The sequence below is a fragment of the Lygodium microphyllum genome, chromosome 4 (genome assembly GCF_053477565.2).
Source record: "Lygodium microphyllum isolate KBCC chromosome 4, Lygodium_microphyllum_v1.1.10, whole genome shotgun sequence".
In the NCBI taxonomy this organism is placed as follows: Eukaryota; Viridiplantae; Streptophyta; class Polypodiopsida; order Schizaeales; family Lygodiaceae; genus Lygodium; species Lygodium microphyllum.
Genome location: NC_141138.1, coordinates 105,472,199 through 105,488,839, shown reverse-complemented (window position 1 = coordinate 105,488,839; position 16,641 = coordinate 105,472,199). Strand labels below are relative to the sequence as shown.

The following is a 16,641-nucleotide window of genomic DNA, read 5'->3' as shown; positions in this document are numbered from 1 at the left end:
GTAGGAAATAACTTTCTGCAATTAGTGTACAGAGGTGCACTCTATCAAAACTGTCTGTAATGCACGTAGTCCAACGTGCAATCAGTGTTCAGCAACACTGTACCAGCAAAATCCCCAAAATTTCTTGCCTCAAATTTGTTCAAAATAGTCTTTCTGTGACTGTAACTGCAGTGCGTATGCCAATGTCCTCAGAAAACATGAAAGCCCCAAAATTTTTGATGAATGTGCCCAAAAAAATTTGCATCCAATGTGTCCTAGACACGCTTCTGAATGTTGTGTCTGCTGCGTAGGAACCCTTGCTTTCAGAAACTTATATTGGAATTTAAAAAAAAAAAACGTTTACGACAAAAATTACGGGTTGACTGGCGCAGAGTCGTTAGGCAGGTGTCAAGCAGGCATAGTCGGGGCTTCAGATGGGCTGTTTGTGATTGTCGTGGCGAGGCAGTGTGACGGGCGGCTGTTCTCGGGCGTAGGCAACGTGACTGACAGGGGTGTGCAGCAATTGGTAGGACGTCTGAAGATTGGATAGGGACGGTGCAGTAGGCGAGAGCCCGGGCAAGTTGGCGACGGTTGACGTTTGGCGAGAACTTACGACTGTTTGACGGGATGTCTGGCAGGGCACGGTAGTCTAGCAGGGCGTCTGGCGTGGCATGCTGCTGATGTGGGAAGAAGCATGCCAAGTTGTTGCAGTACAAGGCATTGATGTGCAAGGCAGAGGAGCACGGCGTTTCCTTCTGAAGGTTGAGGCTGAGACCTGAGCAGAGAAGCTCCTCGAGATTGAGCAGAGCTGAGCCGAACTAAGCCTCAGCTGAACAGAGCCAATGCTCTGATACCAAATGTGAGAGAGGACAGCAGGATCGAAGCTCAGCACAGAAAACAGTAGACAGTCTGAGAGTGAAGCACGACACCCAATGCAATAGCTGAGTACAAGGTACAACCCTTAAACCTTAGGGTTGTAGGGGTTGTTCACACCCGAACACGGTAAGTGCCCGTAAGTGTGTGGCATAAGCACATACGAAATAATACCATAAGTATGGGGGAAGAAACCTCTTCTATCGAGAGTAAAAAGTGCCCCAATGTCCTACTGATCACTGACACTTCTATGTGAGTGTAAGGCTTGAGTGAAATACCCAAAAAAATTTCACAATTTAAATTTGGGGCTTTTGTGAAATTTTCCCAAATTCATTTGATGTTGAGGCCAATTACACCTTCTACATCGACATTTGTGCACATTGGAGCCCTTTCAGCTGAAATTTTTCATCAACACCATCAATTGCTTAAAAAATTCTAAGTTTTTGGTCTTTTGTTTGCTTTATTTTTGTGCTGCAATTGCATTTGTATTTTCGACAATTGTTGGTTACAAAAAAAACAAAAAATTTCAGCAAGCAATGGCGGGGCAAAATGATTTGCTCAACATGTTTGGGGACTTCAATAAATTAGATGGCATTGATTATCCCATGTGGCCATACATGATGAAGCATGTACTTGTCGCTAGCAGCTTTGGAGTTATGTACATGGTTTAGAAGTTAGGCTTGTAAATCGTGCTACATAGAATGTCATAGGTTCTTCTAGCTCAGATCCACCTCCTCTTGTATCTCCCATAGCAAATTAGCTGAGATGGGATGGGCGTGACGCCCAAGCTCATGCTTTGATCGCACTTTCATGCAAGAGGCTAGTTATTTCACATATTCGATCGTGCATAGCGGCCAAGGACACTTGGGATAAGCTTGCTTCCTTGTATTAGGTGTGCAATGAGGCTCGTTTAGACTATTTACGTAAGCAAGTTGAGATGGCACACATGATAGGGGGTGATTTTGTGGATGCATATAGTACATGCGTCAAGGACATTACGGAGCAGCTTGCTACTATTGATGAAATAATTCCTGATGCATCTCTTGTATCTACAGTCTTGGCTGGTCTACTTGATACTTATCAGAGTTTTGCCACTACACACTGTTTACTTGCAAAAGGAGATGCTAATGCTTACACATTTGATGCGTAAGTATCACTATTATTGCAAGAAGAGCAATCAAGGCTGAATCGCTCTAATATAAGTATGGATAATCAAGCATTGCAACCAGCCATCGAAACAAGGGGAAGTTATGGCAGCCCTCAAATTCAAAGGGAAAAGGTAAAGTGACTTCTTCTATGGACTCTTCAAGCACCAAGGATGATGGTGCTAAGAAAAAGAGGTGCAATTATTGAAGGAAAAAGGGGTATAATATTGAAGAATGTAGAAAGAGGATGGCAAGTGAAAAGAAGAAACAATTGGGCATGATTGTTGCTGAAAATTCAGTATATGCAGAGGGTGCAACTGTACATTTGGCAAGCTTGGACATGGGTCGGTCTTATGCTTTTATTGTGTATTGTTCATATATCCTTCTTCACATGAGCATGGTCTTTTAGTTGAAAATTGCAGCACATGGTATTTTAACAGTGGTGCTTCTAAGCACACAACATCCTTTTGTGACTTGTTTGTATCATATGCAAATGTACAAAAGGGGGGATCCATTGTATGTGCAGGCAATGCTTTGTATAAAATTCAAGGCATTGGTTAGATTCCCATTATTGCAGTAGATGGGAAAACTATCATGCTTGAAAAGGTCTTGTATGTGCTAGTGATTAAATAAAAAATTGCTTTTAGTTTCAGCCATTGCATGTGTTGGTTTTGTGGTTAAATGCTACATGGATCGATGCAGTGTCTATGACTATAGTAATGGGGATGCCTTCATTGTCACCGGTACTTTGTACAATGGACTCTATTAGCTCGATTTATATGAGAGGGGAGCATAAGAGAATGCATTACGGGTTGATGCCACCATTGTGGATGACATTGTGGCATGCTTGGTTTGGTTATCTTAATTATGGTGGCTTGCTTTGCCTAAAAAGCAAAAATATGGTACTCGATCTCCCTTTGTTGAAAGCACCTACTCACAATGTATGTGAAAGTTGTGCACTTGGCAAAATGCATCATGCTTTGATTCCTAAGGGTGGTTCCATGTGTGCTGATCAGAAATTACAGTTTGTGCATAGTGATGTTTGTGGGCCCATTCGTGTCAAATCCATTGAAGGATACTTGTACTTTGTTACCTTCATTGATGACATGACTCGTCATTGTTGGGCATGTGCTTTGAAGCACAAATCCAAAGCGTTTGCATGCTTTAAAACATTCTTGGCCTTGGCTAAAAATGGCAGTGTACATATTGATTGAGGGGGGGTATATATGTCACGGGAGTTCAATTCCTTTTTGGCTGAAAGGGGCATTACCCATTAGTGTACTATGCCTTACCACCTCATCAAAATGGTGTGGTTGAAAGAAAAAATCACACTTTGATGGAAATGGCACGTGGTATACTGTCACACAATAAGTTGCCCCAAAAGTTTTGGCTTGACGCTATCATGTGTGTAGTGTATGCATTGAATCACAACCCAACTAAAGCATTGGCTGAATGTACGCCTTATGAGGCTTGGAATGGCTGGAAACCAGTGGTGTCACATACCTGTGTCTTTGGTTGTTTGGCATATGCTTTGGTGCCACAACCACGAAGACATAAATTGGAAGACAAGGCTATCAAATGTATCTTTATTGGTTACATTACAGTGCAAAAAGTAAAGGGTACCGCTTGTACCAACCCTCCATCAACAAATTTTTTGTTAGTAGAAATGCGGTATTCGCTAAACATGTTGGTTAGCTCTTCATGGATTGCAAAAATCAGCCCAATGTGGGGCCTATGGACATGTTTGATAGTTTGTTGCCTTTATTTTAGCAAAGTGCACCTGATTTTGGTCAATTTCAGCAACCTATTGAGGGTTTACAGCAGTGAAATCAACAGCAAACACATGCTGAACAGCAGCCTGATTTTTAGCCCATTGATCAGGGCATTGTTGATTATGAAATGGTCGATGAGAGGGCTACTATTCAGGAAGCTGAAATGGTCCCTAGATGGCTGTTAGATACATTACAAGATAGAAAACAACTTGTTCCTCTTCCTAGTAGAACTAGAGTTGCTGCTCGTTGTGCATAGGGTAACTTGGTTGCACAGACACTTGTAGCTACTGCATGCAATGAATAACTTGTTGTTAGAGATATGGTCATCTGGTCATCCCTTGGATGGCATGTGTCCATGCATTCGAGAGTAGTTTGTCAAAGTTTGTGTGTTGTAGTTTGTACAACTTGTACTATCATCGCATTTATTGCTGGATGCCATCTTAGCAATTGGATAGGATGCCATGCTAACAGTTGGGTAGGATGCCATGTTAGCAGTTGGATAGGATGACACATGGCAGCTGTGCAGTTGGACAATTTTCCTGCATAGTCGGCTGCATTTAATGCAGCCAACTTGTGTAGATTTATTCTTTTTTATGGGCTATATAATCCAGTCAGCCCTCACACATTCCGACACTTTTGATTGCAGATTTCTGGGCTGAGTTTGTGGAGATTGCTCTGCAGACTTCAAGGTGTATAACAGGGTGACATCATTGAGGTGGAGATATGCAGGCATATGCACTGCGCCTGTGTACATATCTGCATTCCTTATTCAGCATTTTGCATATTGCAGATCTGTGTTCCTCTCTCTCTCTCTCTCTCTCTCTCTCTCTCTCTCTCTATCTCCGTGTTCACTTTGTTTCCTAGTGTCGATCATACGCTTCTGCACTATTGCACTTTGACATGGTATTAGAGCAGTGCAAAGATTGGTCGATTGTGGGCAGACTAGAAGAGGAGATTTTAGTGCGATACAGGCTGTGTTTTCAGCATTCAAGGGCGAGTAGGAGGATTGCGCATTAGAACAAGGGCGAGGTGAGCATGCATGTGCAAAAAAGGAGGAAAGTTGCTGATTTTGCTGTTCGGGAAGGAGGAAGGTTGCATTTTGAGTCTTCAATTGCAGATTTTACCTTTTTATCGCCTTGGACAGGTGAAGGAGGTGTGGGGTGAGTAGAGAAGAGCCCTAGCAGGCTGCGTTCTACAGTCTGAGGGGCTTGCTTTTGTGTTTTTGCAGGCATACTAGGTAAAGATGTCTTTTGAGGCCGATATGGAGTTTCAAGCGATTATGGATTGGAAGGTGCTCGACCTACTGGCTCTTCCATTAGATTAGAAGCTCGATGGCGAGAACTACTGCATTTAGCACGTTACGATGCTTGCTATCTTGAGGTCCTATGATTTAGCGGAGCTTGTTATGGAGGTCATTGACCATCCTGCATCGAGAGATGAGTCCAAACTTTTTGCAAATGATCGTGCGGATTTAGCAAAGGCTCATGCACATTGGGTCAAATTGAATACTCTCATCCGCTCGTTTCCCTTGCTTTCATGTACTACAACGGTGATTGTCCATATTGAGCAGCTCGGTCAGTTGTATAATTGAATGACCGTTATGAAATGAGTGTCTTTGGAGGTGCAGATGAGGACATTGAACCACAACAAGTCATCTTCTATGCGAGAGCATATGAACAAACTAGGGCAACTTCAAATGGAGGTTTAGAATGTAGGGAAGGTGATCACATTTGAAGACATGGTGATAACTCTTCTTTCATAGTTACTGCCTAGGTTTGGTGCTTTTTACTTGGCCTCGATTGCTTTAGGGTGAGAGTCAACTCTTCGGTAGGAGGAGTTGGTTCCTATGGTCTTGGATCAAGAGGAACAATTTAAAGGGTAGAATGCTTCCAAGTTGAAGGCCTTGACAGGTCAATCCTCTCAGAAGAAGGGGAAGGACAATAAGAAGAAGAAGGACGATAAACCAAAGGACAAAGAGAACGAATCCACTTGTCACATCTATGGTAAGACAAGTCACTGGAAGAAGGATTGCCCTGACAAGGCTAATAAAGACACCAAGAAGGAGAAGGCTCTAAAGGATTTCGGACTGGTGGCCGCTCTCTCATGAGCTGCTTTCCTCCATTTGGAGGTGGTTCAGGTATTGACCCTCAAGGCTTCTGATGTTGCGTTTTCGGTCCCACACCCTTGTGAATGGATTGTTGACAGTGGTGCCTCTTGCACATGACCTCTTCTTTTGTAGATGTTGCCCATTTGCGGCCTTCGCATGGGCAGATTCTCGTAGGAGATAGCTCTCCAGATGTAGACTTGATTCGGGAGAATGTAGATCATTGGGTACACAGGTCTACACACTTAAGAAGGCAGCCATATAGGTATGACCCCTCTTTGCACTATGTGATGCTTACAGATGAGGGTGAGTCTCTTACATATAAAGACGCCAAGTCATGCAAATTCAGTAGCAAGTGGGAGCTAGCTATGCAGAAAGAGATTGAATTTCTGTATGCTAATGATACTTGGGATCTTGTTTCGTTGCTCAAAGGAAGAAAGTCTCTTCCAAACAAATGGGTTTACAAAGTAAAGACAGTTGATGGGAAATCCAAGTACAAGGCAAGACTAGTTGCCAAAGGGTATGCACAGAAGGAAGGGATTGACTTCCAACAGGTCTTCTCACCTGTTGTGCAGATGATCACTCTACGCATGCTTTTTGCTCTCACTGCTGTATTGGATTTAGGGCTGTACCAAATGGATGTGAAAACAACTTTTCTGCATGGTGACATTGATGAGGAGATCTACATGAAACAACCTGAGGGCTTTGTAGTTCTTGGAAAAGAGCAGTTGGTGTGTAAACTAAAACACAACTTGTATGGGCTGAAGCAAACACCATGACAGTGGTACAAAATGTTTGACACCTTTATGCTCTTTCATGAGTTTACACGCAACCATGCAGATCATTGTTTATACATGAAAAAGGATACAGATGGCAAACCCATCATACTTGTTTTGTATGTGGATGATATGTTGCTAGCTGGGAAAAGAAAGACTAGCTTGGATGCTCTCAAAGATCAGCTGAAATCAGCTTTCTCCATGAAAGATTCGGGGAATGTAGAGCATATATTGGGCATGAGGATTCACAGGGATAGAACGCAGAAATTGCTGTTCTTATATCAAGAGAAGTACATTGAAAAGATACTGGACAGATTTAATATGACTGAAGCTAAGCCTCTTGGGGTGCCCTTACCTCCATATCTTAAGCTTAGTAAAGTCAACAACCCAAATGACATGGAAGCCAATGCTATGAAGGGAGTCCCTTATGCATCAACTTGTGGCTCTCTCATGTATACTATGGTGGCTACTCGTCCAGACATTGCTCATGCAGTGGGAGTTGCTAGCAGGTTTATGTCAAATCTTGGCAAACCACATTGGGAGGCTGTCAAGCGTATTTTTCGATATTTAAAGGGTACACAAAGAAATTGTATTTGCTACGGCGAGGGCGCACTTAGTCTGCAGGGTTATTGTAATGTAGACATGGCAAGTGACTTGGACACTCGCAGGTCCACTAGCGGGTATGTCTTTATAGTTACTGGCGGGGCCATTTCTTTGTGCTCCAGGGTTGCAGAACATCGTAGCACTGAGTACTTCTGAAGCATAATACATATTAGCTACTTGAAGCTTCCAAGGAAGCTACATGGTTGAGCAGACTTGCAGAGGATCTTGGCATGTCTATCAGTACTCCAGTGTTGGGATGTGATAGCTAGAGTGCTGTGTATTTGGCTAAGAATGCCATGTATCATTCACGCACAAAGCATATAGATGTGCGATATCACTTTATCAGATAGATTCTAGAAGACGGTCTAATCACATTGACCAAGATCAAAACACACGACAACCCTACAGATATTCTCACTAAAAGTTTAAGCAAGGCTCAGCATGAGCATTGCATATGACTAGTGGAAGTTGGTTAAAGGTTTACTTAGGATCTTTAAGTGGGAGGTTATTAGGATGTAAAGGTCCTTTATTCATCTTCGTGTATTGTACACGTGTATTATTATGTTGTATATGTGAATGCACCCTTATGAGCCCTAAGTATAAATACATTTTATTCTTTGCGTACCAACACATTGTTGGTACACCTAAATTAAATCGTACTCTCTTTGTCTCGCTGACTCACAATGTGTTGGTACATTCAAATTAAATCGTACTCTCTTTGTCTCGCTGACTCACCTGCACACTTCTGTTTTGCAAATCTTCGTCCTTCCGCTAGTTGCACACGTAACAATTGCTCCACTTGAGGGTTGTCACATTTTGCTTGGTATTCCATGGTGTCATCGTATGCATGGAGTGATTGATTCTCGTGTAAAAAAAATCACTATTTAGCATAAGGAAAAGGTACTCACACTTGATGTAAAGTTGAAAGATGAATCTATCCCTGCTGTATTTGCAGCTGTCATTTCTAAAGTAATGAAAAATCATCTTTTAGTGTACTTGGTTTTTACTGAGGATAAAGATGATAGTGAGAATGTTGCGAACATGTCCAAGCTAGAGAAGGATTGCATGTCATTTCTGAAAATGTATGCTGATTGCTTCTCTCAGTCACTTCCAGGGCAGCTACCGCTTGAAAGGCTAGAAGATCATGGTATAGATCTTATCCTTGGAAGTAGCTCACCTAATAAGCCACCCTAGAGAGTTAGTGCAGGCTCAACAGGAGGAGATTATGAATCGGGTAAATGAGCTGTTAGAAAAATGGTTGATTCAACCCAACTCATCTCCTTTTTGTTCTCTAGTGCTTTCGGTGTAGAAAAAGGATGGCTCATGGCGTATGTGCATTGATTATCGTGCTCTGAATAAGATTACAATAAAGAATCGCTTTTCGATTCCTCGGATCGATGATGTTATGGATAGATTGCAAGGGATAGCCATATTTAGCTGTATAGATTTGAAAAGTGGGTATCATTAGATACGCATTAGATTGGAAGATGTACCTAAGATAGCTTTTAGGACATCTTTTGGATTGTATGAGTTTCTTGTTATGCCTTTTGGACTTACGAATACTCTAGTTACTTTTAATTAAATGATAGATCGTATCTTTAGGCCACATAGAGGATTTGTGGGCACTTTCTTTGATGACATAATTGTCTATTCAAAGAATGAGGTAGAGCATAGAAAACACTTGGACATTGTGTTCAATAAATTGCGTGAGCATAAGTTGGTTATCAATGATAAGAAAAGCGAATTCTTCTTGCATGAAATCCACTTTTTGGGGCATATTGTATTGGCTGATAGTATTCGAATTTCGCAATGACCTTGCAAAGGTTAAGGCAACACGATCATGAACACCTTTGAGGAGCGTGTGTGAGATTCGCAGCTTCTTGGGTGTATGTTCTTACTACAGGAAGTATATACGTGGGTTTGCTAAAATTATATCTCCATTGCATGCCTTGCAAAAGAAGGATGTGCCATTTACATGGACAATAGTGGAAATTTTCAGCATTTGAAAAGTTAAGGAAAAGATGACTTTAGATCCTGTGCTTGTGTTGCCCGATCTAAGGAAGCCATTCATAATTCAACATGATGCATGGGGTAATAGCATTGGGGTTGTTCTTATGGAGAACGGCAGAGTTGTGGCTTACGAGAGACGAGTTCTCCACGATGCAAAAAAGAATTTGCAGGTCTATGAGAAAGAGCTCTTGGTTGTAATTCATGCACTGTCTATGTGAAAATATTATTTGTTGGGGGTTGATTTTACAATGCAGACAGACCATAAAACTTTGAGGTACTTTCTGACGCAGACAAAGTTGTCAAAGAAGCATATGAGATGGGCAAATTTTCTCTCTATGTTTCATTTTCGGATTGTACATATTGATGGTAAAAAGAACATTGTGGCTGATGCACTATCATGTAAGCCACAAATTTCAGCAATCAACATGGTTTATCACACTGAGTTGGATGCCATGAAAGAGCAGATGTTGTTGATTTGGACTTTGCTAATGTTTATGATCAACTTTGCAATGGCCAAAGACATGGACACTTTGTGCTAAGAGATGGATTTTTGATGATGCATGGACGACTGTGTATCACAAAGCAGTTAAGGCCTAGAGTTATCACTGAAAGTCATGCTCCTCAGTATGTAGTACACAGAGGTATTAATGCCACGGTCAAGGCAATGGAGCATTTCTTTTATTGGCTAGCTTTAAGGCATGATGTAGAACAGTTTGTTATGACATGCATCATATGCCAGAAGGTAAAGCATGATAGGCAAAAGATGCCAGGTTTGTTGCAGCCCTTGTCTATTCTAGATAGGCCTTGGCAAGGCATTGCAATGGACTCTATTTTTGAGCTTTCTAAGACACCTATAGAAAATGATGGGATATGGATTATCATTTGATAAAATCTTTGAGGCTGGATAAAATCTTTGAGGCTGATCGTTATGTGGAAAACTTGGATGTAGTCTATGCAAATATAAAATATGCACTTTAGAGATTGCAAGAAAAGCAAAAGGGAGCAGCTGATCGCCATAGACGTGCTTTGCAGTTTGCAGAGGGTGATTATGTATTGTTGTATTTTGAAAGGGTAAGGTTGAAAAAGATGAAAGGAAGAGAAATATTACTATCTGAAGTTGAGTATGATATACTATGGGCCCTTCTAGATGTTGGAGAAGATCAGTGATGTGGCATCTCGGCTGAAATTACCTCCACATTGGCGGATACACAATGTCTTTCATGTCAGTTTGTTGAGGCCTTTTCATGGTGATGTGCCAGAGGATATGTCTGTTGAAATTCAGCCTGAGATTGAGGAGCTAGATGAGATTTTGGTATGTGAGCAGATTTTGGCACATAAAGAAAGAAAGGTCAAAGGTAAAGTTTCCACGAGATACTTGGTGAAATTTTAGAATTATTCACCAATGGATGCCAAATGGATGGAAAAGGATGACTTGACAGACCATCCTTAGTTGTTGCAGCTTTACCTAGATGCCTTTGAGTTAGAGTCGACTTTAGTCTGGGCTTTGTCAGGTTCAGCAGAGCAAGGGTTTGGAGTATTGCCTGATGCTCAAGGGGGAGGTAGCACTTCCACTCCTCGAGTTATGGACAGCTCTCGTATGTAGTGGATCTCGGATGTATTCAACATGCATCCAAGGTATTGTGCTGACAGTATGTTTGCCATGAGGTCACTACTTAGTGTACTAGTCATTGTGACATGTATGTAGATGAGTATGAGTTTCACTTGGCCACTGAAACTATACTTTTGCATTAGCTTATGATTAATTTGACATGAATTTTGCCTCAATTTTGAGACAAAAATTTTGATTAGTTTCAGCTCAGTTTTTGATTAGCTTGAGAATCATTTATGGTCACTTTTAGGATCAGTTTTGCATCAGTTTTTGCATTAATTGCTGGTTAGTTTTTGCAATGAGTTTGTGATCAGTTTGGAGTCACATTTGCAACAGTTTGTGATAAGTTCTCAGATCAACAAGTGATCAGTTTATGATCAGATTATGCTCAATTTTCATGGTAATATGCCAAAGGATATGCTTGCTAAAATTCAGCTTGAGGTTGAAAAGTTGGATGAGATTTTGATACTGAAGCATATTTTGGCACAGAAGAAAAGAAAGGTCAAAGATAAAGTTTCCAGGAGATAATTGGTGAAATTTTTGAAATATCCACAAATGGATGCCAAATGGATGGAAGAGGATGACTTGACAGACTATTCTCAGTTGTTGCGGTTTTAGTTAGATGCCTTTTAGTTAGAGCCGACTTTAGTTTGAACTCCATCAGGTTCAGCAAAGCAAGGGTCTGGAGTATTGCCTGATGCTTAAGGGGGAGGTAGCACTTGCACTCCTGTTGTTATGGACAGCTCTTGTATGTAGTGAATCTTAGATGTATTCGGCATGCATCCAAGGTACTGTGCTGACAGTATATTTGCTATGAGGTCACTACTTAGTGTACTAGTCACTGTGAGATATATGCAGCTAAGTATGAGTTTCACTTGGGCATTGGAACTATACTTTTGCATTAGCTTATGATCAATTTGGCATGAATTTTGCCTCAATTTTGAGACAAAAGTTCTAATCAGTTTCACCTCAATTTTTGCTTAGCTAGAGGACCATTTATAGTCACTTTTGGGATAAGTTTTGCATCAGTTTTTGCATTAATTGCTGGCCAGTTTTTGCAACAAGTTTGTGATCAGTTTGGGGTCACATTTGCAGTGATTTGTGATAGGTTCTCAGATCAGCAAGTGATCAGTTTATGCTCAGTTTTCAATGGTTTACATCTAGTTCCAAGGACAACATCATATGCTATGATGCCATTGATGTTTTAGCCATGGTTTATGCGTCGTTATACTATGCTATGGTTTGGTTTTGCCAGATGAGTTGAGCTCATGAGAAATAGATATGTCACATGATAATCTGACAATGTATTTTTTTAATAAGATTCTTTGTGAGTCTTATGGTTTGTTATGATTGGTTGGTAATTTTGAGCATGTGTTGGGTATATGGAATGGTTCAGCAATAATGCACAATGTTGTGTTAACTATGATGTCTTGTGGAAATTGCAATCCACTATTTTCCTTTTGATGCATTTGACAGTGCAATTGTGGATGATTGTAAGGATTTTAAGGGGGGGAGTTGTTATGAGGACATGTATTTTTGAAACCTCACTTAACATATGGATTAATTTTTAAATTACATGGATAAGTAAATGTTGCACATGTGAGGTGTAATTGGGGTTAGAGTAAATTTACGAGCTTAGGACTCTAGCAAATCACAGGATGTTAAATACAAAACTTGCTATAAGTTATACCGCACAGGTACTTGGTGGTATTTGGTGCTAGTTGTTGGGCTAGGTCATTCATTTGGCCATAAATGTCAGTTGGTGACACTAGAGAAGTGGTGTTTAATGGTACCTAGCGCCAATCTGATGGTCAAAGATGGCGTAGGGACACATGGGAATGGAAGTTGCCTAGCCAATTTAATTATTGACCTGCAGATTATTTTTCAGGGCACCGAAATAATTATTAGATCAATTTTCAATATTTAAAGATTGAAAATCAATATTTAATTATGGATAATGCTGGAAAAACCATTTGGGAAGACTGCCACTTGTCAAAAATGCCCATGCAAGTCTTAAAAATGTCTTTAGAGGCTAGAGAGAGGCATTTTTAGTGTATTTAGCTTGCAAGAGAGAGGGAGGAGATGCTACTGGTCTGATTTCCAGCCATTGGAGGACCTTCTGAGGCTGCCAGGGGTAGGAGAAGACCAATCAATAGCAAGTAACAACATCTACAAGCTATTGAGACATGACAGCAATAGTAAATGACATATTTTCTTTCAGTTCTTTGCATTTGCAAACTGTTGAGACAGGGCAGTAATAATAAATGACAGATTTCTTTAGTTCTTCGCGAAGAAAGTCTCAATTTTCTCTCTCCTCAGCATTCTCTCTCATCTCCTAGCTTTTCTACAACGTTGCTTCAAAAATTGTAGCATTGAGATCACCAAAGGCTGAGAAATTTCAGATTTCTTTGCTGTAAACCCTAATCTAAAGCAAAAATCAGGGTTTAGCAGTATCCTTGGGAAGCGTGCCAGAAATTGGAAGCTCCAAGACTTGGATTCAACAGGGCTGAAGGTGTTTTTAGCCTATTGAAGTGGAGTGACCAGCAAATAATTCCATCTCCATCAAAGTGGGTAAAGGCCAATTGATTGCTCAAATCAAGGGGCAAATCAGATTAAACACTTGTTGGTCATTTTGAACAGCAAGGGGAGTTGATATAAGGAAAGGGATTGGGAGAATTCCATTGTACATAAACTTATTCTTCAATTAAGTTAAATAAATACCGAAAGGGGTGCCAGTTTTGGGGCAAACAGGGTGTCCAATATCCAAGATTATATGGTAAAGTGTACTTTTCAGTTTTCTGAATTTGTTAATTGCTGTAAATAGTGCTTAATCAGGTTATTTACCACCCTATCCGAGGAAGGTTGGTTATAGGTAGAATCCTTGAGAGAAGGAGATGATTGTGCGGATAACAAAGGCAAAATCAAGAAAAAATGACATTTTTTTTCTTCTCCCTGTTTCAGTTGGAAGTGTCCATTCCGCTTTGGGGCTGCCAAAATCACCATTTGGTTTTGCATAGTAATCACCACATGGTCTTGCAAACACCACACCGGGGGGTTCCATCAAACATGGGTGCAACATTTAGGACCTGTTCATCTTCAGTTTCAGCTGGTGCTCATGCACCTTTGGGGGAGGCTCGGTCTACACACCTTTGCGTTACACCCAGCATGGGGTCCCTAACCTTGCTTACCTAGGTGTCAATCACATGTGAGAGAAGGAATGATTGAATTGTATTAGTTGTCGCGAACTTGATAGTTTGAAGTTGACGGTAGAGGGTCATAGCTCACATGGTTGACTTGATCCATAGAGGGTCACAATTGTGACCTTAAATAGACTACATAGTGACGGGGCTCCAAGCTTTCGTAACAACACACCAAGCAAGATAGTTAGGTCCCTTAAGCTTATCATTAGTAGAGCAACATGGAGGTGCTGTTTGGGGGAAGTAGAGAAGATGAAAGTGGGGGGGGGGGGTTTTGAGAGAGAGGGACTTGTGGAGACACAACCCAATACCACGAGTTCAACAATTCAACTAAGCAATTCAAAAGATCAAAGAGGAACAAATGTGAAGAGAGTAGTGATAGAAGCACAACAACCGACACGTGTGATTGTGCCTTTGGATGTGTCTAGATCATGCTAGAATGCAAACTTGGTGAAAACGCAGGCTGAAGATGATGGAGGAAAAGCAGCCTTGCAAAAATGAAAAAAAATGGAAGTCAATTGCAGAACAGTAAAACATCAGCTGATCAGGCAAAAATGGGAGCACATCTGATGAAAACGTAGGCAGAACAGCAAAATGTAGGGATCAGCAGCTAAAACAAGGTATCTTAGGGCTGAAAACTGCTGCACAGCACTGTCTGGAGTCTCCTGGACCTGCTTAGGTGAAATCAGTAGCAAAGACAAGCTTTTGTAGAGTGGGAGCAAACCTGAAAACAGCAGTCAAACACAACAAGCAAAACCAGAACCAAGAGGCACAAGCATTGATATCATGTTGGAAAAGTGTGAAGCAATGAAAGCAGAGCGAGAGTGCTGAAATAGACTGCAATGAAACACGAAGAACAGAAAACAGAATACCAAGAACACAAGAACTTAGAGGGAATAGACTTGCGAATCGGAATCTGTATACCAAGGCTCAAGAATAGTACAATGGCATGGGTGTAGTGAGTCACCAACAAGTGTGCACCAGTCTCCCTCTCTCCCCTGGAAGCAATTGTGCTGATGGAATCGTATGATGATTACTTAATAGAGTGGAGGAGGGACTACCTATAAATAAATAGGAATAATGGCACAAAAGGTACCAATTGGCCATCTACAAATGGTGCCCGAAATATAGGTTGGCTACCCTAATTTGGCATAAAAATGAAATGCACATTGATTACAAACTCTAGCACCCAAGATATGCACTTTGCTGACAAGATCATCCACACTCTCCATTGGAGATTGGAGAGGATGTAGGGCAGCTCAGAGGATGGGGAAGAAAAGAGAGGCCTTCTTGCGGACTTGGGGCTCCGGCACTTTTTCCATATTGCCCCTTAGATGGTTTGAGATTATAGCCCACTGGATTGGTTGTTCACACAACCATCGCATTTGTGATGTACTTAGCTACTCTTTAAAGAGTTTCTTGTACTTTGTATTGTGCTTAAGGGGGCCTTTTTCTTCACGGTGTTATTGATAGTTTTTTTTTTCTTGGATAAAAAAGATCTTTCTGGTGGTGTACTTGACTGATTCTAAAATCATCTTGGATATATTTGGGTACAAACTCTGCACTGCTTGTTAGGATAATATTAGTGATCATTCAACCCTACAAGTCTGTTTTATATACCACACAGAAAAATCCTCTTTGGGGTTATTTACGATCGACATTTTCAAGTTTCAGACTCTTTTCTGTATTTGAATCAGGTGGAAGGTTGTGGACATCAGTTTAGGGTGGGGACATGTGGATCATTTCAATCTGCTAACCTACATCTTTTTGCTCAAAAAGATGCTGGGGAGGAGGTAACCTTGTTTGTTTCATCAGCTTAACTTTGCAATCAGAGTGCCCACTAAAAATCTCAATTGCTCTTAAATCCTTGGTGAAATGGCTTCTGTCTTTCTTTAAGAACAATTGGTTTTATCTAGAACAAAATCCATTAACAATCCCTTAAGACAATGGCCTTATGAACATCAGGAGAAGGTTGATCCTTTTTCCCTGGTTGCTGATGAGCTGACTTCGATCGCGAACAGGCTGCGATCATTGGTGTCAACTGAGGTATTATCGCTATTTCTTTACTAGGGTCTTATAAATTTTATTTGATGAGTTTTTGGCTCAACCTGTGATTACCTATGGTATTTCTTAATCAGGGCTCTGCAGCCAATCGTAGTCTTACGAATCATGATGTTTTTAGATTCTTGTGTTACTCTGTTTTTTCTTGACAATAGTTGAGCATGACTTGTGTGCAAGCTTTTCTTTGTTTTGACAACCCTTCTAATTGTACGTTCCCATCTTTCCCCAGGCCAGCGTGTGGCTGGCCCCCTCCTTCACACAGGATTCAAGTAAAAATTTTGGAGTAGAGACACAGGAACAAAAAGAAGGCCCTCCTTCACCCATTGGCCGAGCCAACTTTCTCCCTCTCAGGTTTCTCAATCAAGATTTTGGGAAGCTGTTTGCCAAAATTCTCCACAAAGACAATACCTCTCAATCAAGATGTTGGGAAGCTGTTTGCCGAAATTCTCCACAAAGACAATACCTAAACAGAGCATTATCCTCCTCTAGTCAGCTCCGCATTCAACAGAAGC

The 16,641-nt window shown here is 41.0% G+C and overlaps 1 protein-coding gene across 1 annotated transcript in view; it reads left to right on the top strand.

The window, feature by feature from the left end:
• GPS1 (geranyl diphosphate synthase 1) overlaps positions 1–16,641 on the top strand; it is a 45,992-nt gene that overhangs the window by 8,265 nt on the left and 21,086 nt on the right. Inside the window, exons 3-4 of the mRNA XM_087676368.1 lie at positions 15,766–15,861; positions 16,034–16,114. Of these exons, the coding sequence (XP_087532494.1) occupies positions 15,766–15,861; positions 16,034–16,114 (177 nt within the window). The remainder of the gene's footprint in view (positions 1–15,765; positions 15,862–16,033; positions 16,115–16,641) is intronic.